Genomic DNA, 25,379 nt, shown 5'->3' with positions numbered 1-25,379 from the left:
ATGGGGAGGGGTTAGGAGAGATTTAGGAAGACAGACACAAAAGATTTTTAAAGGACTGAATAACCAAGAAGAATAACAAAGAAAAGAGAAAGTGTAGTATATTTTGGTTTAAGTGACTTGGTATTTGGAAAAACCATTCTATATGGAACAAGTAGGTAGGGCTTTACGATTAAGAAAATTGGCCTAGGACTTCCCTGGTGGCACAGTGGTTAAGAATCCGCCTGCCAGTGCAGGGTACACGGGTTCCAGCCCCGGTCCAGGAAGATCCCACATGCTGTGGAGCAACTAAGCCTGTGCGCCACGACTACTGAGCCTGCACTCTAGAGCTCGCGAGCCACAACTACTGAGCCCCGTGAGCCTAGAGCCCGTGCTCTGCGACAAGAGAAGCCACCACAGTGAGAAGCCCACACACCGCAATGAAGGGTAGCCCCCACTCGCTGCAACCAGAGAAGGCCTGCGCGCAGCAACAAGACCCAATGCAGTCAAAAATAAATAAATAACATTTTTTTTAAAAAAAGGAAAATTGGCCTAAAAAAAAGCAATCATTCTTCACCATGTGAAAGCTCCTCTTCCCTTTGCAAACCCCCAGTTCGTAACCTCCTCTAGCAGCCCACATTCTCACTGCTGCTCCATCTCACCCCCAGACTTACATAACCTTCCAAAACTCCTGGGATACAAGACCTGATCAGGGATATTTAATGTGTATATATCTCCTGCTCTTATCTAGGAAATTTCCATTTAAACAGTTCTAAATAGATGGTCCCTAGCTTTTGTTTTCCAATCAAGAACTCTAATTGCTCTGGGGATAAGCAAAGACAAGATTTCAAAAGAAAGTTACATACATTGCTAAACTGGGACTTTATCATATTTGAATTTCTCAAATCAAGGAGCCCATTTTAATCTGATCCCAGTTTCTTTGTTTACTTGCCCTGGAGGAAGAACAGGCTTCACATCTAGCCCAAATGAGGAAAAAAAGATTCCCCTACTGGCCATAACACCACAGTAAGAGTTTGGTAAGCAAAATTCACAGCCCTACTAAAGAATCCTCTTAATTCAGGTGTTTTCAAAAAGTTGGGTGTGGGCTTCCCTGGTGGCGCAGTGGTTGAGGGTCCGCCTGCCGATGCAGGGGGACACGGGTTCGTGCCCCGGTCCGGCAAGATCCCACATGCCACAGAGCGGCTGGGCCCGTGAGCCATGGCCACTGAGCCTGCGCGTCCGGAGCCTGTGCTCCGCAACGGGAGAGGCCACAACAGTGAGAGGCCCGGGTACCGCAAAAAAAAAGTTGGGTGCACTGAAATTAAATCAAAATTTTAAAAAGTAAATTTCTGAGCCCCATCCTAGACACATTGACTCTGAAAGCTGCCTCTGTATTTGAACTTCCCCACTATAGCCAGTTATCTTCTTAAAATGGTAATATTTTGTCATTCCTTAAAAATGTTAAGATTTTCATACTGTCTTCAGGATAATGCCCACAGGCCTTAAATATCAAGTGTTTTGTCCCTAGCATCTCATCCTCTCTCCCTCCATCCCCTCCCTCTCCCCTCCACCTTTTCAATTCTGCTAAAAAGCTTAGCTTTCTCTTAATTCAGGGGCTTTGCATATTCTGATCTCAGTTCCTCACCTCCTTACTTCTACCCAAACTCCTGTGCCCACTCTTCTATCTCAGCTAATGCATCACTTCGTGAACCATTCCCTGACCCCATCCCCAAAGACTAGTATATTCCCTAATCTACTACTTAAAATACAATACTAAGCTGTAATTGCTTGTTTACTTGACCGGTAACACATATTAAGCACTCAATAAAGAAAAAAGGTAAACATTTCTGGGTGATGATGCAGTTACTGACACACTTCTAAACTGTTCCTCAAGGAACTCAAAATTCTGGAGGAATCCATGAGGTTCCTCTCCCCATTATTTTGACCAAAGGTAAATGCAAAAACCTGTTCCATTTTGAGGGCTTTACTAATAATAACTTAGAAATAAACAGTTTATGGGAAAGTTACAAAGGCATAAAAAATCATACAAAGTTATAAAGCTAAGGGTACTTTATGAAGATGATAAACTTGAAGCCCTTTTCTAGACTCAGGCTTCGTTTTATTCCTCAGGGTAGCTTCTTTACCCCAATCTCAGGTCATATATTTCCCCATTGCTTTTTGGATGATCACTAGTAGGTTTCTCAGGCCTTTCAAATAAAGCATCTACAAAACTAAGATTATCTTCCTGCTCCTCTTCCTGTTTCTATCATCTCAGAGAACAGCATTAGCCAAAAATAATCTGGCTGCAAGAAAAAGCCACCAAACATCAGGTCAAAAATCCTAGATTTAGGATAACTACATTTGGGATAACTAGAATTGCCTTGACCCAAAAATCCAATCAGGTCTAAATCCTTATTCACTTCCTATCCCAACTTCATCATTTCCCACTTGTATTACAGTGACGGCTCTCTAAGAGATCTCTGCCTGCAGTTTCAAATTCCCCTCCAGTCACTCCTTCCCAATGCTGTCCCTACTCTGTTTATCCTAACACATAAATCTGATCACTTAATCAATCACTTAAAATTGGTCTCCAGTGCCTTCAAGATAAACTCCAAAATCCTATAATAATAGCCTCTAGAACAGAGACAAATCATTTAAATTGATTCTCACTTCATAAGAAATCCTATGGAACATTTCTTCACAACACGTAAGATTTTATTCATAGAACTCTATGGAAGAGAATTTGACACTAAGCATTATAAACATACGGTTTTCCACATAGAATACAGCACGTTAGTCATATTAGGATGTAAATTTATTACATGGATGTTCGTATCTCATTTATGAAGCTACTTAAGGTAGAAGGATTATACTACACTAGTATAATCAAACTCTCCAGCAGATGGGCCTACAGTTAGTACCATTTTTAATTTACTCCTTTATCCATCTGTTCATTCAATATTTATTGAGTTCTTAACACATGCAGGATACTGAAAATATACCAATGTACAAAACAAATAAGAGTCTTGCCTTCCTGGAGCTTAAATTCTATCAGTAATTGACTAGGTTGAACTTCATCTGAGCCCTGTGCTCCAGGAAAGCAAGGAAGGTTGAGAAATTTCCCCATCCTGTTTTGTGTTCTGACTGATAGCTAACTGCAAAGGACCAACCTGCCCTCAAAAAATCCCAGGTAAGACTCACTTCCACCCATTCTGAGTCCCTTGTTTACTTGCCTCTATAAAACTCCTCGGTTCATTGAGATATTCCTATTGCAATAGTCTGAATTAAATTCATCTCAATTTTCTGGGACTTCCCTGGCGGTCCAGTGGTTAAGACTCCATGCTTCCATGTAGGGGGCATGGGTTCAATTCCTGGTTGGGGAACTATGATCCCACATGCCACATGGTGTGGCCAAAGGAAAAAAAAATCATCTCAATTTTCCTAAGCACTTCCTCTTTCACACTGGAGTCATCCAATAAACAACATTACCTGGTAGAATACACAGTGTATTTGATGGTATATTTCCTACTACAGAGAAAGCATGGGAAAAGAGAATAGAAAATGCTGGGTTGGAGAGGCTTAATTTCAAAAAGGATGATCAGCGAAAGCTTCCTTAAGAAGGTATATTTGAGCAAAGACTTGAATGAGTGAGTGAATCATCGTGCAGTTAACTGGGTAAAGAGTGTTTCAGACCAAAGGAACAGTAGGTACAAAGTTGGAACCAAGACCATTTCTATGAGAAACAGCAAGGAGGCCTGTGTGGTTGGAGAGAAGTGGGCTACCGGGAAAGTGGAAAGAGATGAGGACAGAGAGATAATGGAGTGGGAGACAAATGATGTAGGGCCTTACAGATCCTAAGACTTTTTACTGAGTGAAACTAAAAGTCACAGAAGAATTTTGAGGAAAGGAATAATTGAGGATCACACTGGCTGCCCTATTGAGACAGCACTGTGAGGGGGCAAAGGCAGAAGCAGGAAGACCATTTGCAAAGCTACCACAGTAATCCACGTGAGATGATGGTGCTTTGGACCAGGGTGGTAGCAAAGACAGTAAGAAGTGGGCAAATTATACATATATTTTGAAGGTATAACCAACTGGGCTTCCTGACGTACTGAATACGAGGTATGAGGGATGACCCCCGTCCTAAGTAAATACAAGAATGGAAAGGCCATTAAGACTGGAAGACTTCAAAAGCAGCAGGTTATGAAAGGAAAATTGGTAAACTCATCGGGGACATATTAAATTTGAGACAGCTATTATCACATCCAACTTGAAACATCAAGTAGGCAGCTGGAGACTGAATTTAGGGGAGAGATACAGACCAAAGATGTAATTTAAAATTACACTTTAGGTGGCAGCTGTCAAAACTAATAACAGAGCAACAATATTAATTTTACCTCATAAAATACAACTGGAGTGAATATTAGCTGACATGATGGCGCCCCTCATCATTCCTGAGTAGCTACATTTTACTATGGAAAAGGTACGGTTTCCATTACTGTATCTTCTAGAATTAGACACGATGGAGAAGAATGGGGGCATTATTCTCCCACACGTCTACAATTCCGAGGTAAGCCAACCAATGGGCTGTGACCAAAGGTCCCAAAAGTGCTGCTGTACTGTAAATGTGATCAAAGATGAGTCAGTCAGTCTAGACAGCTTTCAAGAACCTACTTCTATCATGCTTTTCAGAGGTTTTGGAACTTTCATCTCCCCAAGAGGATATGAAATGCCTGCTTTAAACCAGACTGTTGGATAAAGGAAAGAGGACCCAAGATCCCAACTAATAAAACCTTTTTAAATGTCTCTTATATTCTATTTTTTGTCCAATAACAACCCCACAGAAATAAACAAGCAGAAGATGTAGTTAAGTTAGTTGGTGGCAAGTACTGTGGAGAAAAATAAAGCAAAAAGGGGGAAAACTGAATGCAGGGAGTAGGGGGTAGGGATCAGAATTTTAAATAAGGTTGTTAAGGGAAGACCTCCCACCAACACAAGAAGGTACCGATTTCTCCACAACCTCACCAAAAATGTAACAACCATCTTTAATTTCTGATCATGTCATGAGCAAAAAAAAGTAAATCTCCTCTTTCAATTTGCATTTCCCAGATGACTCAGTGGGGTTGTGCATCTTTTCCTATGTTTATTGGCTATCCTTATTTCATTTCCCATGAATTATCTAACGTTCACATGTTCACTTTCCTATTGGGCTATCTCTGTTGATTTTCAGAAGTTCTTCATAAATTGGGTCATGAATGAATTCACTGCTAAACCTACTGCAAATATTTTTTTCTAGCATGCTTCAATTTAAAAAAATATCTTCTATCATAGATGTCTTTAAATTTTATGCAGTCAAATGTTGAGGATGGAGAATAAGGTGTTTTTTATAGCCTATATTTTACACCTTGCTTTAGAAAGTCTTCCCTACTCTCAAGATTGTAAATAGTTCTCCTATATTTTCTACTAATACTTTTTCAGTTTTGGCTTTTACATTTAGCTATTTAATGTGTGAATCTGGGTATTCTCCCTTTTAGTGTGAGGTAGAAATTATGTCAATTATTAAATATTCCATATTTTTTCTATGATTTAAAATGCCACTCTCTGTCACATAAAGTCCCATACATTTATGAATCAGTTTCTGTAGTCTCCATTCTGTTCCAATGATCTATATTCCAGCACCAAAATAAGGCTGTTTTAATTACAATTACAATGGTACTCACCACTTTTTACAGTGCTATTTTGCAACTCTTCGCTTGGTCCCTCCCTAAACACACACAACCACCCTGAACACTTACATACAGGCAACAATGAAACTGACTGCAGGTTACATGCAGTACTTATTCCAAATGCTAGAAATTTTTTTTTAAACTTCCTGTGCAAAACTCTCCCCATGACCTTGAGAATAAGTATTCTGTACAATAAAGTCAAACTTCTTAAGGGGACATCCAAATGCTTCCACTACCTGGCTCTAGCCTAGCTTGCAATCGATTAGTTCTCTCCTCCAGGGCTATTTCATCTGATCAAAGTAATCTACTTGCTACAAGTAGAGAGCACAGCCCTACCTCCATGTCTTCACTTACTCAAGTCACACTTCCTGGAATGCTTTCCTCCTTTCCTTTCTTCTGATTTCCATCTTTAAGGCTCAGTCTCCTCCATGAAGTTTTCCTTCATGTTTCTGACACACTGATCTCTCCTTCCCCTGAATGTATCACATTTATTTCTTATTTCTCAGCATAACTTCTGTACTTCTTAGCATAGCTTGCCTAAGAGCAGCCTCTATTACTTTTATCCATGAGTTACTTTACTAGTTAGTGTTAAGTTCAAAGCTTTTGATAAGGAGTTTCAATTTAATTTTCAATGTCTCTATAACAGCACAAAAATTTTAACTGCTCTCTACTAGTCAGAAGTCATACAATACATACATAATAATCTCTCATCTTTAATCGCTTAATATTCTATCTATAGAAAAGGACACACAAGCATTTTTACTCAGATCAGGAATTGAAGGATCAGAAATAGTAATGAGCTACAGGTCTAATTTCAGGTCTAGCCCCACCCCTTAAGCTTGCCTCTTTTAAATGTACCACAATTATGAATTTTTTTTATTCCTGCCTATTTTCAAAAGGGAGCTAGGGCCACTAAAATCACTAAGCACCACGATGAAGAGGTTGAAACAGAAAAGCTTAAGAAATTCTAAGATTTTCTGTCTAAGTAAGGATCTAAAACTGTTACTGTCACTATGCTTTATGGTAATTTGGCACAAATTTACATTTTAAAAAGTACTGTGACAAACACTTCTGGAGTAAATGGAGAGAACTGTATCTCTTTGGGGAATTAAAGGGTCTTCAATCCTGTTCATTGTGGTGGGGGAAGAACCTTTCACTGTGTTGCTTTCTTTTTTCCAAATAGTCTCATCTTAAGTGAAGGCTCAGCTTATACTTTTTTTTTCATCTACAATGTCAACCTTATTTCAGTCCCCAAACTCTGGCAATAAATAAGCCTAGCCTAGGAGTGCCTAGTACCCACTAGGCCTCTGTGCTGTGGGGGAAAAAAAAAGACTGCCTTAGGGAAGTTGATTCCAAGGCTTATTGGCTAGAATGGTCAGGTAAACTCTATTTGAAAAAGAGTAAGTTTTTGTATGGCTTTTTAACTGTTATAGCAGATAAATCCTGCAACATATTTTCACGAAGCCCAGGCCAAACTAAATTGCTTCCAAACAGCATCAAGAGACAAATGATCTGACAGGTAATTCTGAATATGGAACTAAAGTGCTGGCTGCCATTCTGGATGCTCAAAACAGCAGAGCCTTTCTATGGTTGGTGTGAAAGGTAGAGAATGAAAGAGATGCAAAAGATAAGAGCCATTTTCACATAAAACGCTTCTGAATTTAAAAAGACAGTAAATTTCATTGTTCTTCCCCTCCTACCTCCCAAAGGGGGAAAAAATCAGTTTTTTGACAAATTGCATCACTCAGGAATTATACTCTCCATTAAACGTCATAAATGTGGTGTTGCAAAAGACTTTCAGATTGATGTCATCTCTCATGTTTGCCTTGTGAAAGTTCGGCATTTTTAAGATAAGGCTTCATAAAACCTTAAGACCACCTGGTAAAAATACAGCCCAGAGATTTAAACATATAAAATAAAACCACACACACAAAAAGACTCAAACAAAACAGAAAAGTTTTACAATCCTGGGGTAAAGATGACCTTTTTACTAAGCTTTACACAAAACCTAGAAATTGTAAAGGAAAAGCTTTTTATTATATAAAAATCATAAACTTGTTTGCCAAAAGTCATAAAAATAAGAATGATATACTGAGAATACCTGTGACATATATAACAGTTTTCAAAACATTTAAAGTACACCAATAAATGAGTAAGAAAAAGGTTAAAAAACTGAATAGAAAATTTATCAAGGAATATGAGTAAGCAATTTATAGAAGATATTAAAATGGCTTATAAGGAAAAAAATGCTCAACCTTACTACGAAAGATACACAAAGAGTAGCAAGATTATTTTAATGCCTGAACGATCAACAAAGATTAAACAGGTTAATAGGTCAGATACAGAAAAATAGGTACTGTAAACAGTAAAAATGCATAGTTATTATCATTTGAGTAATTTTGTAATAACAAAATTTTACAGGCAGATACCCTGTGACCTATCATCTCTATTTCATTTCCTATCCACCTCATTTCTAGGAATTTATCTGGTAGAAATACTCACATGAATATGAAAATACATATACATGTGTGTAAGAATGGTTGAATTTTTATAGTACAAAATTAGAAAGTGAAAAGTCTATCAAGAGTGAGTTTATTAAAATTAAAATGTATAATATCTATTATTAATGCAGCCATTAAAAATTTAAAATAGATCAACATGTCCTGACATGGAAAGACATCCATAATATATTCTGTGAAAAAAGCAAGTCAGAAAATGATATGTATAATAAACCCTATGGATATTAATTTATATGCATTAGTCTAATTAAATTTTAAAGAGTATCTTTCAAATCTAAAAAAACTAAAATTACACGTATTATGTCTGCTAAATTTCAGTGAGCTATTTATTACCTTCATAATCTGCAGGAAAAAAATATACATTTTTTTAAATGAAAAGACAAACCCAATATTAAGTAAATGAATGACTGACAAAAATCCAATCATCTTCTGGACGACCAGTCTCTTCAGAACAAATTAAAGGACTAAAGGGAATCATATTAAAACGTTTATATCTGAGGTATCAGAAGTTTACTGGAGAAAACTGATGCTAGAGAAGAGAGAGCATAACCCAGGGATTTGAAGAGTCCACAGTGTAGTAATTACGGCATCAAGATGTGGGTCCAATGGCTGTCCTGCCTCTTGGTTATATGCATCTTCTAAGTGGATTCAAAGATAACCTCTCCATAGCAAACAGGCTTTCCTAGTTTTAATGGAGTGGAATTTCATTTAAACACCGATATCGCTAAAGATAGGTATCTGGAAAAAAATCTCCAATAGTAGTAATTTCACTTTATCCATGACCAGAAAGAGGCAGCAATACTGTTACATACAGTAAATTAACTTTTTGGTTTAGAAAACAAATTCTGCAAGAAGTGAGTCAATACACAATTTCTTCACAAGATTTCTTTTATGATGTAACATCCTTCATATTGGGAAACAAAAGCAACTACTGCCATATTTGAAGATAAAAGTATCCCTTTTTGCCTCCATCTAAAAGAAGCTACACCTTTGATTAAAAGTTTGAAACAAAGCAGTAAACCATATGAATTCAAAATGCTGGGGGGAAATTAAGATATCTGTTAGTATGGAAATACCTTTTCACCAGGTGTTCCCATTCTGAAAAGAATCCTGACTTTCCAGGATTGTTACATCTTAATTTTGGAAAAGCCTGAAAGAGCCAGTAGTAAATCTAGAAGCTTGACTAGGCGCCATACGACCCTCACTTGGGCACTGCCAGGCCCTGTTGGCTCCTCTTCCCCTTTCAGAGATAAAGTAAAACTAATGGGATCTAGCTTGATGTTGTTTTTTCTACTCTCAAAAAATTTTTTTAATGATTTTACTTGTTAAAATATATGTATTCATCATATATCTATATTTTTTGTTTATCTTAAACATACTTTCCACAAAAGGATAATCTGTCCTAATTTTTTTTTTTTTTACAACTCTCTTCTACTTTTCATTTGGGGAAAAAGCCAGAGAGATGGAAAACAAAGGGATTTTATATATTTTTATTCTGTTTTCCATTTTTTTAAGTACATAATAGACAAGTACACACCCATTGTTACTTTCTAGTAGTAATATTAGATAAAATGTTAGTAAAGATGTTATTTGAGTTATCAACTAATCAAATATAGAAGCAGTCATTACCAACCCATGATATATGTTTCTTTGCCTTTCACTTTCGCTTATATTTGCTCTCATAAAGTCCGCAGAATTGATTTGTAAGTTTCTAAAAGACTTTTTTACTTGAATGTTCTATATGTCAACCCAACTTGAAGTTAATCTCAAGGGGCAGATGTCGTATGTAATACAGATAGGGTTGACTTCCCCAGAAGGAGTGTCTAAGCTCTAAACTATCTCTTTCCCTGAAAGACAAATGCTTACACATGTAATGTATCTCTGGGAGGACCTGGAATTTGACATTCTGTGTAGACTCACTGTTCATGAAATCAACTTAAAGAACTGTTTTAGAACATTAAAAACAACATCCACTTCCTACTGTTAAGTTACACTGAAGATCTTCTTTATACTTTAGATGTGCAATTAAAACAAATCAAAACCAAAATTAAAGGCTGAACCATAAAAGCACACTGCAATTTCCAAACCTTTAATGCAGTAGAGTACAAAGTCACAGTCAGGAAAGGGGCCAGGTTCCCTTCAACCTAGTAAAAGGCAAAAAGCACTATCAAAAAAATCAAATGAAGATCCCATATGACTTTTTTCCATCAAACTTCTCAGTTCAAAAGTATATATATCACATTAAGTCATCACACTTCAAATGTATAATATGCTTTATGTAAATGTTACTTACGCAGGCCAATAATACTTTGCATGGGTAGATCACTCTGCCACTTACAAAGTGATACGACTTTTTATATCTGATTTGATCTTCACACATACCCCATGAAGTATGGTAATGGCTGTTACTTATTATGTACAAATGGAAACAATAGAAGCTCATAAGTTAAATTATTTGTCAACATCATTAAACGTCCTGACTCCCAATCCAATTCTTTTTTCACATTTCATCATGCTGGCAACATGAACCAGAAATAAGGTTTTAGGAAACTGCTTTATGGACAAATACTGAAGAAAAATTAGATTTCTGACTTACTGCTAATACTAATACTTCCTTGCTAATACTTCCTCCAGAAAACTCTATAAGCCCTTAAGCAGGTTTCCACACCTTAAACACCCCTTGGAAAAAAAATCCTCTCAATCTATCAGTTAGTTGCAATCCTCCCCATATTACAGAGTTAAATTTCACCTTAGAACTCAAACTGAGATTTTTATTTTCAAGTTTATCTAGTGCAATACATCGAACATGACCTTTTAAACCAACTCATTTTTTTTAACTGTTTTAATTTAGTCAAAACTGCAGAACTGCCAGACAGACAAACATGGTAAGACATCACTTATATGTGGAACATAAACAATACAACAAACTAGTGAATATAACAAAAAAAGAAGCAGACTTACAGATATAGAGAACAAACTAGTGGTTGGGGGGGGCGATACAGGGTAGGGGAGTGGGAGGTACAAACTACTGGGTGTAAGATAGGCTCGAGAATGTATCGTACAACATGGAAAACAGAGCCAATATTTTGTAATAATTGTAAATGGAAAGTAACCTTTAAAAACTGTTTAACAAATTTTTACAAATAAATTTAAAAACAAAACAAAAACTGCACAACTCCCAGGAAGAAAATTCTTGAAAATGTAAGTTATCGCCTACAATATGGCAACTTCCTCATCTTAACCACTCAAACACAAAAGCAATTCAGCCTCTAGTAGTTCTGCATTGTTAGATGAGTCTGCATTTTCTGTTTTAAAATACCCTGGGCTTAACAGGCCTTGCACTGTGTCCATATTCTTTACATGTCAGAAACTACTACTTCTAAGCTCTCAGTTCAAACTCACCTAATTTTTTAAATATTTAACTTAGATAAAATACAATTACACAACCTACACAATACTGTGGAACCAGTTAGTAAATCAAACATGTTAAGTAATTATGAATGTTTCTTATGCCCTGTAAATGAACCCAAATTTTTAGTGAGATATTGAGCCAACAAAGGGCACAAAATACACAAAATAAAACAATAGAAAATATTGAAAAGAAACTGAAATCTGGGGAGAGAAGCAATGCTCCAAAGAAAAGAACCTAAGAAAACAAAGTATGACTTCTACAGCTTAAAAAACAAAAAAGCAAAAAAATAAAAACAAAGCTTCAGAATGGCTATTCTATTGAGTTAATGGACACTTGGAATTGAGGTAAACCCCATTTTCTCAAGACTGGTAACTGCAAAAATACATGGACTATTCCTATCAAAGAACAATGTGGCCCTTTCTTTATGACAGAAAACAAAATGTGGGCTAAATATGCTACTTACCCAACCATATCCAACATATCCATAATAGAAAATGAAACAAAAACATAATCCAAAATATCAGGCATATAAAACATAGTATTGATACTTGAAATGACTTGATGAAAACAAGCTTAAAGCCCCCATTTTATAATAATGTTTAACTTCTTTATTTCCACTGGCAAATGTTTACAAATAATAAATGAAAAATCCTGCTACATCCCAGATCTTTTCAGATTAATATGCCCATGCTTTGTCACCTTGAGTTACAGTAATAATCAAGATTGCACTCCCTTAATTGAAGAAAAGTAAGCAATCTTGTCTTGATTTTACTGTACAAAATGAAAAGAAAACAGATCAAAATAAGACGAGATGTACAAATGCTAAGAATTACTGTCATATTTTTTTGTTTCCTTTCCAGTCCAACCAACGCATTTCTTGTCACTTCTCAACAACTAACTTACATACATTTAAACTTGTTATTCAGAGTCCGTGGATGCAGTAACAGGGGCTCTACCTATGTTGTTTTTAGTTGTTATTTGCTTTTTAAAATTAATGTTTAAAGAGTCTGTATAACTGGAATTGCTGCACCTGTGTCCTTTTCTTTAAATTAAGGTTTTTTCCTATAGAAAATTTGGAAAATACCAAAAAGTATAAAGAAAAAAATAATTTGTAGTTTCAGCATCTAATCACTTTATAACTATTACACTCCTTTGAGTCTTGTTTCTAATAGACATTGAATCACTTCTAGTCCTATGGTTTAGTTAACAAAATTAGTATTACACTACTTTCTAACCTACTTTCATTTAAAAACTAGTATTTCCCACACCCTCAAATATTATTTGAGAGCGATTTTTAATAGCTTCTTTAATCCTTAGGTTGGGTAAAGGATTAAAAATTATTTATTAAAATAATACTCTCACTTTCTCCCTTCCCTTCCCCTTTATGACCATAGCTCAGGGAAGTATAGTAAACCATTCACACTAGCGTCCAAGGTGTGATAAATACCCCCCCTTGAGAAAGGTGGGGCCTAATAAGATTCAAACGTTAAGCCAAAGATACGATGCGCTAATAATGACATTTCAAGTACCGTCCAGTAGATGTGACCTTATTTGAGGAGGCAAATCTCCTAAAATTCGCAGTACTAAAATAATTACCTATTCTAGCTACAAGAAGGCTCCATTCCATTTTTTAATAAAGCCAGACTGAGTGCAAATTTCACCCACTCAACAAAGTACCTAATTGGCTGAGTTCGTTAAAATTGGCGCTCCCAAAGGCAAAAAGTTGATTCGTTAAATAAAGATAAACAGTAACGCGTACAAGGCACGGTGTGACCTGCTGCTACGAGGGCTTATCGATTAGGAAGGGGACCGGTGGAGGCGGAACAGGATAGACAGGGAGATTTGATCATTATCAGCCAGGCTCACAAGCAGAAATCTCAAACACATTATTTAATCTTTCTCTTCCTGTCATCACGGGGCTCAAACGTCACCAAAAAAGACCGGCCGGCTGAAAACCCGGCGGAGTGACGCACATAACATCTTACCATATGGATTCTCATCAATCAGGACCGAGGAGAGCCTTAAGCCAGCCCAGCGGAGGAAGGCGGGTGCGTCCCCTGGGCTGTCGGCTCCCCCACACTCCCGGCACACCGCTCGCGTCTGCAACGCAGGGAACCGAGGCTGCAGGACCACCGGACCGGCTCCGCCACGGGGGATGCAGACTCGCCTTCCGAGGAGGCCACCCAGGCGGCCGCAAACACCGAGCGCCTAGGGTCAAGCCCTCCTTCAGCGGAAACCCCGCGACCGCCTCCACCAGGCGGCTAAGCCAGGACCCCGACAGTCGGCCGGGACTCCCCTCCTGGGGTCCAAACTCGCCCAGGGCCGTACCTGAAGGAGCAGCGCCACCTCCGCCCGACGGCGTTAGCTGTCGCGGCGGCGACGGTCACAGCTCCGAGAGCAGTGACGCCTCTCATAAAAACAACAACCTGCTCGCAGGCGACCGCAGCCGAAATGCGGAGGGCGGCGGGGCGCCGCGGCGCATGCCGGGACTCGTAGTCCCGCCCGCGCCTTATACCGGGCGGCGGCGGAGGGAAGAACTACGACTCCCGAAGAAGAGCGCAGTCCGCCGCCGGCAGGCTGCCGGAAGCTGGGCCCCGCGGCCGTGATCCTCACAACATCCGGGCCCCGGCACTGCAGAGGCGCCGCGGCCGGTTACTGTGGAGACGGCCTGCTACAGCCTCTCCGAAGGATTCCACCCTGGAGGACGGCTCCCGGGATTAGGCCGATTAGTTTACACGTATCCATCCAGCCGACGGTTCGCCTTCTCTTTGCTGCTTTAATTGGGTGTAGTAAAAGTCGGCGCTTGCTGGCCTTGCCATCCGCTGCAGGAAAAGACTGCGTTTGCCGAAAAAAATAAAGAAGATATCGAGAATGACCGAGGGCGACTGGGTGGGTTTGGGCAGAGGGCTGGATGTTTTTGACTGTCGGTACTCTTTACTATAAACTTGGGCACCCCACACTCCCACCCACCCCCACCCTCCAAAAAAAACCCACCGTTGTAGGCAACCGCTGGGCTACACAGATGTAACATGCATTGCATTAAGCCAGAATTGCCTCTGAAGGTATAAAGATGATTGGGGATGGTATGCAACTCATGCCCCATTGCAAAATGCCGTGATGGTTTTGAACAAGAAAAACGTACCTTGTTAATTTGACATCTGTTTACATTGTGTCTTGTTCAAAAAAGGATATGAGGGGAAAAAAGTATATGGTGCATTTATACTCACTGTTGATGGAAACAGTAGAAAGTTAAGGTTTAATTCTCTGTCACCTAATTGTGGCCAGAAAAAGATAAATTAAGAAAAACATGAACAAGGAGGATGGTGGGCCTGAGGGGAAACAAAAGGGTGCCTCAAAATTAGACTTACAGGGTTTTTTTTGCTTTTGTTGTTACTGTAGTTAACATCAACTGTGACACAAAACCAAAAAAAAAAATTTTTTTTAAATTTTATAATTACAGCTTCTATAATGGGCATTTTTATTATTTCAGTAGCTTGTTATTTATCTTTATAAAAATGTGTGTGTGTTTATAACAAAAGACTTGGAAAAGTCAAAGTGGCCTGGTTTTCTCTAATTCTAGGAGAGCCTGAAAATTAAATTAGTAAGGAAGCTAACACCATCTATTTGTAGATTTTCAAGGCACTTGCACAGTCTAATTTTAGACTTAATCGATTTTAAAAGATTCATTTATAATTTTCATTAACCTTCTTCTCCTTCAGTAACAGTTGCTGACCCAATGTATAACCTAGCAGAGAATTTAAAGTAATCTTTTTATTATTCTTTATATTAGGCTGTTTTGTTTTTGATTGTATCTGTTTTGAACTCTACATTTTAAGAATACCAGATTTGAAGAGGTTGAAACCCAAATAAGAAAGTTGCAGTGAGGGCCTAGGATATAAAGTAAAAGCAAGGGGTATTTTGTTTCCAAGTCCGTAAACATTTGTGAATTGTCCTGGAGGTCTAAAAGATTTCGGTAGACACTAACTTTTACAGATTGTGTGGTACGGATTATGCCAACAAAATTTGTCTTCTATTTTCACTAGATTCTGTTTTCTGTATTCCATTTTGATTCAAAGTTGATCAGAATTTTAAAGCCAGTTGCAGAAGGTGATTTGAAAGTCACAACCTCTGGGACTGAGGTTGCCCTGGGCAACCTGACTGGTGTCCATAAAGTAAATTAGGGTTGGTACTTTTTCTCACAAGTCACAGGGCAGCACCTTCCACCTAAGAAGCCTTCCATGTGCTGAGAGAACCTAGACATTTTGAGAAAAGCTGACCTGTTGTGATACCGTAGGATTCTGGTGACTTACTATTCTCCAATGTCTGTGCTCTTGATATTTAAAACAATAAGCAGTGTCAAAAAAGAATAAACAGCAAGAACTGATGAGTTCTACTTCCAGCTTTGCCAGCTTCCTACAAGATAATGAATGTTAGTAAATGGTAGCACACTACTGTAAAGTTTTCTTAACCTGTAAATTTCAGAACTGAATTCTGGAAGATCATGCATATGCATTGAAGTATACCTGCAAAAAAGAAAATGTTAAAAATTGGTTCCATTTATATAGCAGCGTATCATTTACATCCGATTTTCTTTCATTTCCACAACCACAGGAACTATGGCAGGTTGTTTTTTTTTTCCCCCTTTTTTCCCAGTTTTACAGACAATATAAAAACAAAGGTGCAGTGATGATAAAGGATTGGAATCTAGGCCACAAAGTTCTTGCCTGTGCTACTCCTCCAACACTCTATTATACTTCTTCAAATCTGAACAAAAGAAAAGAAAGTGGAGTAAATACTTCACATTTGCAGGTTTGAACTCAAGATTTCAAAACAAATAGGTTCCTGACAGTGGGGAACTTAACTTTGCAGAGACATTAAGTAGAATAACCCAAGAATTCAGAGGGAGCTGAGTTAGTCTAAGAGGAACCGAACTAATCTGACCCAGATTTGATCCTAACTTAAGCGTGACACAGCAACTTGGTCAATATTCTTTCCTCCATTTTTAGAGTTGGAGAAACTGAGATTATATGCTTGCTAGTTTTAAGGATTTAGAATTCTTAAAGGGTCTCAGCCTCATGAATCACAAGCATCTACTATAGAGTCTTCAAAGCAAAAGAATTTTAATGCATATAAACAACTTTCTATTTAATGCAACCTTAAAAAGTCAGAGTTACAGAACCCTGCCAATCTCTATGAGGTTAGATATAATAATATAATTTCTGATCTGGAAGGACTTAGATCTTAAGTATTCCAGAAGTTGCCAAATTTGGAGGGTTTTTTAACTACCAAAATTTTTTGCCTACATGGACACCACAATCATTTTTAAGAGCCTTATCACAAGTAAATATACACTTCCTTCATGTTTTTCAAATAACTGAAAATCACTTTCCTATTGCTACATTTGGAGAGCCCTTATAACCTCAGATTAGAAAAAGAAAAAAAACTAATCCATCTCCTTTTATATTTATAGACAAGGAATTTGAATCCTTGCAAAATAATTTTATCAAAGTCACACAGCTATTATCACTGGCAACATCAGAACCCAGAACTGGTGACACCTAATATTTGAAGGTGAAGACCTACATTTTTTTTAAATAACCAGTTTCCCAACATTATTGAGCTGGTTTCCTATGTGCTTGTCTTCTAGGTAATAAAATGTAAGTTCTAGGAACTTTAGATTGTTGATCACTATTTTTCCATCATCTAACAATGCCTGGTACACAGTGGGTACTCAGTATTTGTTGAATGAGTGATAAACAAGGTGCATATAGTGTGTTCCATTTGAATTCTTTCACCTTCATTATTGAAGCTTGATGTTTTTTATAGACTTGACTTTACTAAGGATAAGCATGTTATATGCATTGCTAGAAAGCAATATGCACTTTTGTACCCATTCTTTGTAATATCTTGCTCCCTCCCTCCCCAAATAGCTAAGTTATGTATATTTTAAATCTTTATTAAATTTATTATATATGTTAATTACATATTAAATTGTAGTAAATGGCACCACCATCTACCCAAATGTTTGTCCAGAAATGTGGGAGTCTTTCTTGATCTGTCCCTCTTCCTCACTATCCACATCCAATCAATCACCAGGTCCAATGAATTCTACTTCCAAAATGTGTCTCAAATTTATTTACTAGTCTCTCTATACCACCATTCTTCTATAAATCATCATTGTCAGTCACATGGAACACTGAAGCTCCTCTCCACATCCATTCAAGTCTCTGACGGCAGCCAAAGTAATTTTACTAAAAAGCATATTACATCATGACATGCTTCTCCTTAAAACGCTTCAATAGCTTTCCATTGCTTTTACCATAAAGATCTAAACTTTTCACGTAGCCAACCAGACCCTTCAGGATCTGGCTCCTGCCCCTCTATTCTCATCTGCAGCCATTTTCACTCTAACTTACTCCACTTTGGCCATGCTTTTTCTTTGTGCCCTCCTCTATCTTTTCCGTTGCTTGCCTTCCAGTCTTAAGATTCAGCGACACGTCACCAGAATGGCCTTCCTAGGCCCTCACACTAGGTTAGAACCCCCTATATGTCTTCATAAATATCCTGAATTTTTTTTCTTCATAGCACTTACCACAATTAGTCAGTTGTATAATTATTTGCTTAATGGCTATCCCCCACAAGGTTAAGATCCCTGAATGTTTATCTTGTTCCCTTTTCACTCTGAAATTAAGCTGTACGTCCTCTTCGAACTATGACCTATTGCAGTCTTACTCTATAAGTTACACGTTTTTATAAATCCTCATAGTTCTAGTACAGGATTTTAAAAAGCTACCTTGTACATACTTTTGACAAGTTTGCTCTGTACAGATATATATAATTGAATGGGTACTCTTCAATGTCCTCCAGAGAAAATGACTCCCAAAAGGAAAGTAGATGGGGCTAAGTTTTTGTTTTCTTCTCTATTGTTTTTCCAGCTTTATTGAGGTATAATTGACATATAATATTGTGTAAGTTTAAGGTACAACATGATGCTTTCATATACATATATACTGTGAAATGATTAACAGTAAGATTAGTTAATATGTCCATCACCTCACATAATTACAAATTTTTGTGTGTGGGTATGGTGAGAACATCTACTCTTTTAGCAACTTTCAATTATATAATACAGTATTGTTAACTGTAGTCACCATACTGTACGTTAGATCCCTAGAACTTACTCTTCTTATAACTGGAAGTTTGTACCCTTTGACCAACATCTATTTCCCCCATCCCCAGCCCCTGGCAACCACCATTCTGCTCTGAGTTTGACTTTTTTTTTTTTTTCCCAGATTCCACATATATGTGAGAGCATACTGTATTTGTCTTTCTCTGACTTAACTTTACTTAGCATAATGCTCTCAAGGTCCATCCATGTTGCTGCAAATGGCAGGATCCCTTCCTTTTTTATGGCTGATAATATTTCGTTGTGTGTGTGTGTATATGTACCAAAATTTCATCCATTCATCTGTTGATGAATACTTAGGTTGTTTCCATGTCTTAGCTATTGTGAATGCTGCAGTGAACATGGGAGTACAGATATCTCTTCAAGATGTGATTTCATTTCCTTCAGATATATACCCAGAAGTGGAATTCCTGGATCATATAATAGTTCTATTTTTAGTTTTTCTGGTTGTTTTTTAATTTATTTATTTTATTTATTTTTGGCTGCGTTGGGTCTTCGTTGCTGTGCGCGGGCTTTCTCTAGTTGTGGTGTGCAGGCTTCTCTTTGCGGTGGCTTCTCTTGTGGTGGAGCACAGGCTGTAGGTGCTCACGCTTCAGTAGTTGTGGCACATGGGTTCAGTAGTTGTGGCTCGCAGGCTCTAGAGCTCAGGCTCAGTAGTTGTGGTGCATGGGCTTCGTTGCTCTGCGGCATGTGCAATCTTCCCAGACCAGGGCTCGAACCCACGTCCCCTGCAGTGGCAGACGGATTCTTAACCACTGCGCCACCAGGGACGTCCCGTATTTTTAGTTTTTTGAGGAACCTCCATACTGTTTTCCACAGTGGCTGCACCAATTTACATTCCCACCAACAGTGCACGAGGGTCCCCTTCTCTCCACATCCTCGCCAACTCTTATTCTCTCTTAACTTTATAATAGCCATTCTTCAGGTGTGGATTGATATCTCATTGTGGTTTAGATTTGCATTTCTCTGATGATTAAGGATGTTGAACATCTTTTCATGTACCTGTTGGCCATCTGTATGTCTTCTTCGGGAAAAATGTCTGTTCAGATCCTCTGCCCATTATTTAATTATATTGTTTGGTTTTTTGCTATTGAATTGTATGAGTTCTAAAGATATTTTGGAAATTAACCCCTTATCTGATGTATGGTTTGCAAATATTTTCTCCCATTCCAAGGCTGTCTCTTCCTTCTGCTGTTCTTGTGCTGCACAGAAGCTTTTTTGTTTGATGTAGTCACACTTATTGATTTTTGCTTTTATTGCTTGTACTTTTGTTGTCATATCCAAAAAATTACCAAGACCAACTCCAAGGAGCTTTTTCCCTGTGTTTTCTTCTAGGAGTTTTACGGTATCAGATCTTACATTTGTCTTTGATCTTTTTCGAGTCACTTTTTGTGAGTAGTGGGGTAAGAAAGGCTTAGGGCTAAGTTTAAATAATTCTGTTTTTTTCAGAACTTTATAATTGAGAATTATTTTATGCATTTATCTTTTAGGATAAGAAAATTACTTCAGCTTCAAATTCAGAAACAGAAATGAAACCTGAACAACTGCCTCCTTGTGTGAACCCTGGCAATCCTGTGTTTTCATGTATGTTGGACCCAAAGACACTCCATACAGCTACCTCACTATCAAAACCTAAAATGATTATGTATAAAACCAATTCAAGTAATTATGGTGAATTTTTAACCATGCCACAGTTTTTCCCCTGCTATTATACTCCAAAGGACCAAGTATTTTCAAGCAATATCAGAGCTACTGGATTTTATCAAAATAACACTCTAAACACTGCACCTGACAGAACAAGAACCCTTGATTTTCCGAATTTTCAACACACTCTATGAAAATATATTACTCTTAAATAAAGAGAAAATATACTTGGGAAAAATGAGTTTTAAATCTAAGGCTAGGATAGCTAATTTGAATTATTTTTTTAAAAATACCTTTAAGAAATAAAGCATTTCAACTGATAACTGAATGACAGTGACTTCTTAAATAAAAATGTGTTCAAAATAGAATAAAAGGTAGAAAGCATTTTATTATACCTAGCTTTATTTAGTTCATGTAGTCCAAAAGCTTCAAAAGGCTTTCAGGATCTCAACTGTCTACTGAGTATATTTATCAAGACAAAGGAACACAGGAACTGTAATTTTGAAAACTGAATTAAGGAAGATTCTGATGAGTAATTTCCTACTTTTCTGTTATTTCAACTAATAGCTTAGAACCTGGGGAACGTTAGTTCACACTGCTAAACTGGTGGAAGAGAGGACTTGTTATTCATTCATTTAGCAAATATTTATTGAACACCTACTTATGGCAGGTGCTATACAATGAAAATGGAACACAGAAATAGAAAAGTGTCTTTTATTGTTTCAATAAACAATATTTGGGGGGAATGAGAGTAGCAAATTAATAATACATGATAATTTATGTAATGTAAACTATGTAAAAGGTCTTTCAGACACAGAGAATTGCTTAAATTGAGACCAAGATCAGAAGAAACATTCTGGAGAAGGTAAAGCCAAATCAAAGGAAAGGTCCATCCAGGCAGAAGAAACCTTACTTATACAAGAATGAAAATGTGAGACAATGTTGCACGTTTTTACAAGTGCAATTACTTTTTTTTTTTTTTTTTTTGGCCTCATCATGCAGCTTGAGGGATCTTAGTTCCCCGGCCAGGGACTGAACCCAGGCCGTGAAAGCGAGGAGTCCTAACCACCGGACCACCAGGGAATTCCCCAAATGTAATTACTTTGCTACATCTTTAACATAGAGCATGAGCAGTGGTAGATTATGGGCTATACAATTCTTTAAACTCTGTAATTCCACTATATAGAGAGATTTATTTCAGCTGCCATCTGTTGAAACCTCCTGTTCAGTTGGATCTGAGTACCTTTACTGGAAAAAAAAAAAATCACTGTTCTTATTTTTCCCTGTTGGTTTCAGGTTCAGGATATTAACATCAATTAGAAAAAATAATCTTGTGAGTCACTAGGGGACCAGAAAAGTTGAATCTTCTATTTACAAAAATGGCTTGATGTGAGGAAACAGCTCAAACTCTGCAGCCTCATGAAATTCTTTCAAATATCCCAAAATATGATATTTGGCACAAGAAAGAAAAAAAAAATTAGTTTTGTTCACTTCTTCTAAAACATCAAAAATCAAGGCACTGCACAAGATTTCCAGGTAAATGATGCAACAGAATTTGAGTTTACCAGATTTTTCTCTGCATAAAGTATACAAACCCTTTTCCCCCTTCACTGTAGGTGCTTGATTTGTAGAAAGTGAAGTCAACTTTTTAATATGTAGAATCTAGAGGTTAACCTAAAGTTCCTTACTATGACAGGTGGTTAGGCCTTTTGTTTTGTTGTTCTTGCTAAAATTCTTAGGAAGGATGAGTATCTTGGAATCAAGCATATTGTCTGGAATGCAATTATGTAGTCATTCAGTGCCTATCAAAGTCCAGGGACTATTCTAGGCACTAAGAGCTTGCCTTCATGGAGACTAGATTCTAATAAATTCTAGTAGGGGAAAACAGACCAAAAGACATATGTATAAATATGTATACATATTTATATATAAATGTTATAGAACATAAATGTTTATATGTTTATGTTATGCATGTGTGTATAAGAGACATATAAATACACATATGTGTAAATATGTAAATGTAAAATATGTGTACATATTTATATGTAAATACTTATGTCCATATATGTATAACATTTATGTATTTATGGTACATAAATTTTATTTATGTAAATATTTTATTTGCATGTTATTAGCATGTAAATATTTATATATGTCTATATGTATACCACCTGGCCCTGCAGCTGGTATCCCCTAGGCCCTAGAGCACATGGGGTAAGAAGAGGGCGTGGCCAATAAGGAATGAGGGAGAGAGATCAGAAATCACCAGAGCCCTGGGGCCTGCAGGACAGTCTGCTTTGACCATAAGCTCCATAAAGGTGAGGGCCAAGTCTGACTGGTTGATCCTTAATTCCTCAATGCCTGGCATGGTGCCCTGTGGGCAAGCAGCTCCTGTCCAGCAGCCCGTCTCCCAGGATGCTGGCTTTCACCTGGATGCCGCCACCACCACCTCTTCCCCTGTCTCTGCAGGGCAGGTGGGCGAGAGGCTTCCCTTTGTGGGCAGCTGCTGGGGGCACAACATCTCTTACTACTTCTGGGAAGCTACCCAAACCTCTGTAAATAGTCACTTCACTAAAAAGCCTTTTAAACACCGCAGCTGAGTGTACTCTCTGTTTCCTGCCTGGACTCTGACAGGTCCTTAAAGGGAAGAAAATAGGAAAAGGATCAACAGGAGCCTGGAAGGATAAGGGGGCTTCTCAGAAGCACTTATACAGCCCCAGGAGGAACAATTCTTGTTATTCCCTGTACTCACCCACTGAGGGGGAAAAGGACTTAGAAAGGACTGCGTGAGGCCCACTACACGATGGCCGGCCTGAGTCACACCAGCTATCCCGTGGTTAGTGGCTCTCTCCTCTCTATGACCCTCAGTGTTTGGTTCTATCTAGATAGGAATCCTTGATACGGTGGGATTATAATTTACTACTCTATTGGCCTGTCCCCCACACTGGACTGAAAACTCCTCAAAGGCAAAGATTTGGGTTTTGGCCATTTCTGGGTCCTGCCCAGTTTCTCACAGGCTGCCAGGCACAGAGGAAGCCCTTGAATGGATTCATGTGAAGAAGGAATGAAGGTTTCTCCCACAAATGAACCCGTAGGCCCACCCTTCTAAAATCCCCACCTTCCAAGGTGATGAAACCACCTCAGAAGCCCGTGGCCAGGCCCTGAAGGCTAAAGAGTATTTGACACTGATGATGCCGGAAGGTGACTAAGCTGCTGAGTCAAGAAAACCAACTTCCTCTTCCAAGACGGTTGCCTGATCTACCCTCAAGTTGTTTCGCCCAGACACATCCTGGCCTCATGCTTGCCTGACACCTTTGCCTGCTTCTTCAAGGGCCGCCAGTTTCGCTCAAACAGCTTTCTCGTTCTTGTACCCTTTTGTTCTGTTGCTGTCTCAGATGTTATCCAAATGATCCATTCTAACCCCTTCACACCTTGATCAGGAGACCCTCACCACACAAAGCCAACAGTGTGGACCACATCCTCCCATCCCCAAACCAGGATACAGTCATTTGCAACCAGGGGTGTCCCAGGAAACCTGGGATAAAATACTCATCATATCTATAGAACCGACACTAAACCTTGATCCATTTTTAACGTAAATGGTCTTAATAACCACAAACATATGGGGGAGAAGAACAGTGAACAAAGCTTAACTGTTTTGTTGACAAATTGACTGTAGTTTTCATAGGCATGGTGACCATATTCTGTAATTTTCTAACGCAGTGTTTTTTTTTTTAATCTTAATTTTATTGGTGTATGGTTGATTTACAGTGTTGTGTTGGTTTCAGTTGTACAGCAAAGTGATTCAGTTATGCACATACATATATTCATTCTTTTTTAGATTCTTTTCTCTTATAGGTTATCACAGAATATTGAGTTCTCTGCGCTGTACAATATGTCCTTGTTGGTTATCTATCTTTATAGAGTAGTGTGTGTATGTTCATCCCAAGCTCCTGATTTATCCCTCCCCTCTAATGCAATGTTAATTTCAAATGTTCCATTAGTGGAAACATTTTTAATGCTGAACATGATTCATGTTGTATTGTTTTCAATAAAAGCAGTTCTTTATGTGTATATATAAAAAAAAGGCTGCAAGAAGTAAAAACTACATTTTATTAGTTTTGCTGTATACTGAACAGAGAAATGGGGTGATAGCTGGGGGCAGATATGGGGGCAAAGGTTACTTTTTAAAGACAGGATCATAATATAGCATGTTTGTATTTTGATGGAACCACATTTGGAGAACCTCTCACCCACAGTAATCAGTTCCATAAAGAAAATGTCGCTAAAGATGACTACACAGTAATGTTTCTTTAGTATGGACTAAAAAAGCTAAAGTGTATAAAATCAAAGGCACAGATAGGATGAACACAGAATTATTCACCAATTTATAGTACATTTAGAACTAGGATACGTAAGAACAATAAAAAAAAAAGCATTAGCGTATGGACTGTAAAGTATTAATTTAACTATTTTGTGAGATACACTAAATAAAGTAGTATATTTGGAATATGCTATGCTAAAGTATAAAAAGTAAACTTACTCTGTAATTTTTCCAAAAAGAAAGACTCCATTTCAGATAACAGTTTGAACAATCAATTCTCCTGGAAGATACTTAAAGCAAATTAATTTGAAAACTCACATACTTTAGGCAAACTTTCCTTCCTTTCCACAATTATCAGAATATTTGAAGTTTTACCTCCATTTATTGACTGATCATTTCTTGAAATACAGCATGAACTCTCAGCTTCAAATGAAACTGAAGGCTTACCTTCCCAAAGGAATATTTTACCAATTTGTTTAGGTCTTTTTCCTCTTTTAGCTATAATCTAAAAGACTATCATAAATATAATTTACCACATCAATAATCTAATTAATATATTTGACCAAATAATGTTGGTTGGTTTTTACTATCT

At 37.8% G+C, this 25,379-nt stretch overlaps 2 protein-coding genes across 6 annotated transcripts in view; one reads left to right on the top strand and one right to left on the bottom strand.

The window, feature by feature from the left end:
* The window catches only part of CCPG1 (cell cycle progression 1), a 45,133-nt gene extending 31,017 nt beyond the window's left edge, over positions 1-14,116 (bottom strand). For 3 of the 4 annotated variants that reach the window (XR_009562991.2, XM_030878747.3, XM_060294230.2), the window contains exon 1: positions 13,962-14,116. The gene's annotated coding sequence lies outside the window, so the exon portion shown is untranslated. Of the gene's footprint in view, positions 1-13,618 lie in introns of all 4 variants that reach the window. The other variant, XM_030878743.3, reaches the window with a different exon arrangement.
* On the top strand, positions 13,680-24,517 carry PIERCE2 (piercer of microtubule wall 2). Of its 2 annotated transcripts, XR_009562992.1 has the most exons (3): positions 13,680-14,522; positions 20,310-21,999; positions 23,098-24,517. XR_009562992.1 is itself a non-coding variant. In XM_030878752.2 (2 exons), the coding sequence occupies exons 1-2, from the start codon at positions 14,505-14,507 to the stop codon at positions 20,655-20,657; spliced, it is 366 nt and encodes a 121-aa protein (XP_030734612.1). In that variant the 5' UTR covers positions 13,680-14,504; the 3' UTR covers positions 20,658-24,517. The 2 variants fall into 2 exon arrangements, 1 of the variants encoding a protein (XP_030734612.1); XM_030878752.2 differs by having other exon boundaries at positions 20,310-24,517.
* The last annotated feature ends 862 nt before the right edge of the window (positions 24,518-25,379 follow it).

Source organism: Globicephala melas, chromosome 2, assembly GCF_963455315.2.
Source record: "Globicephala melas chromosome 2, mGloMel1.2, whole genome shotgun sequence".
NCBI classification, from domain to species: domain Eukaryota; kingdom Metazoa; phylum Chordata; class Mammalia; order Artiodactyla; family Delphinidae; genus Globicephala; species Globicephala melas.
Note: the sequence above shows the minus strand (reverse complement) of the source record. Positions and strands in the feature narration are given on the sequence as shown.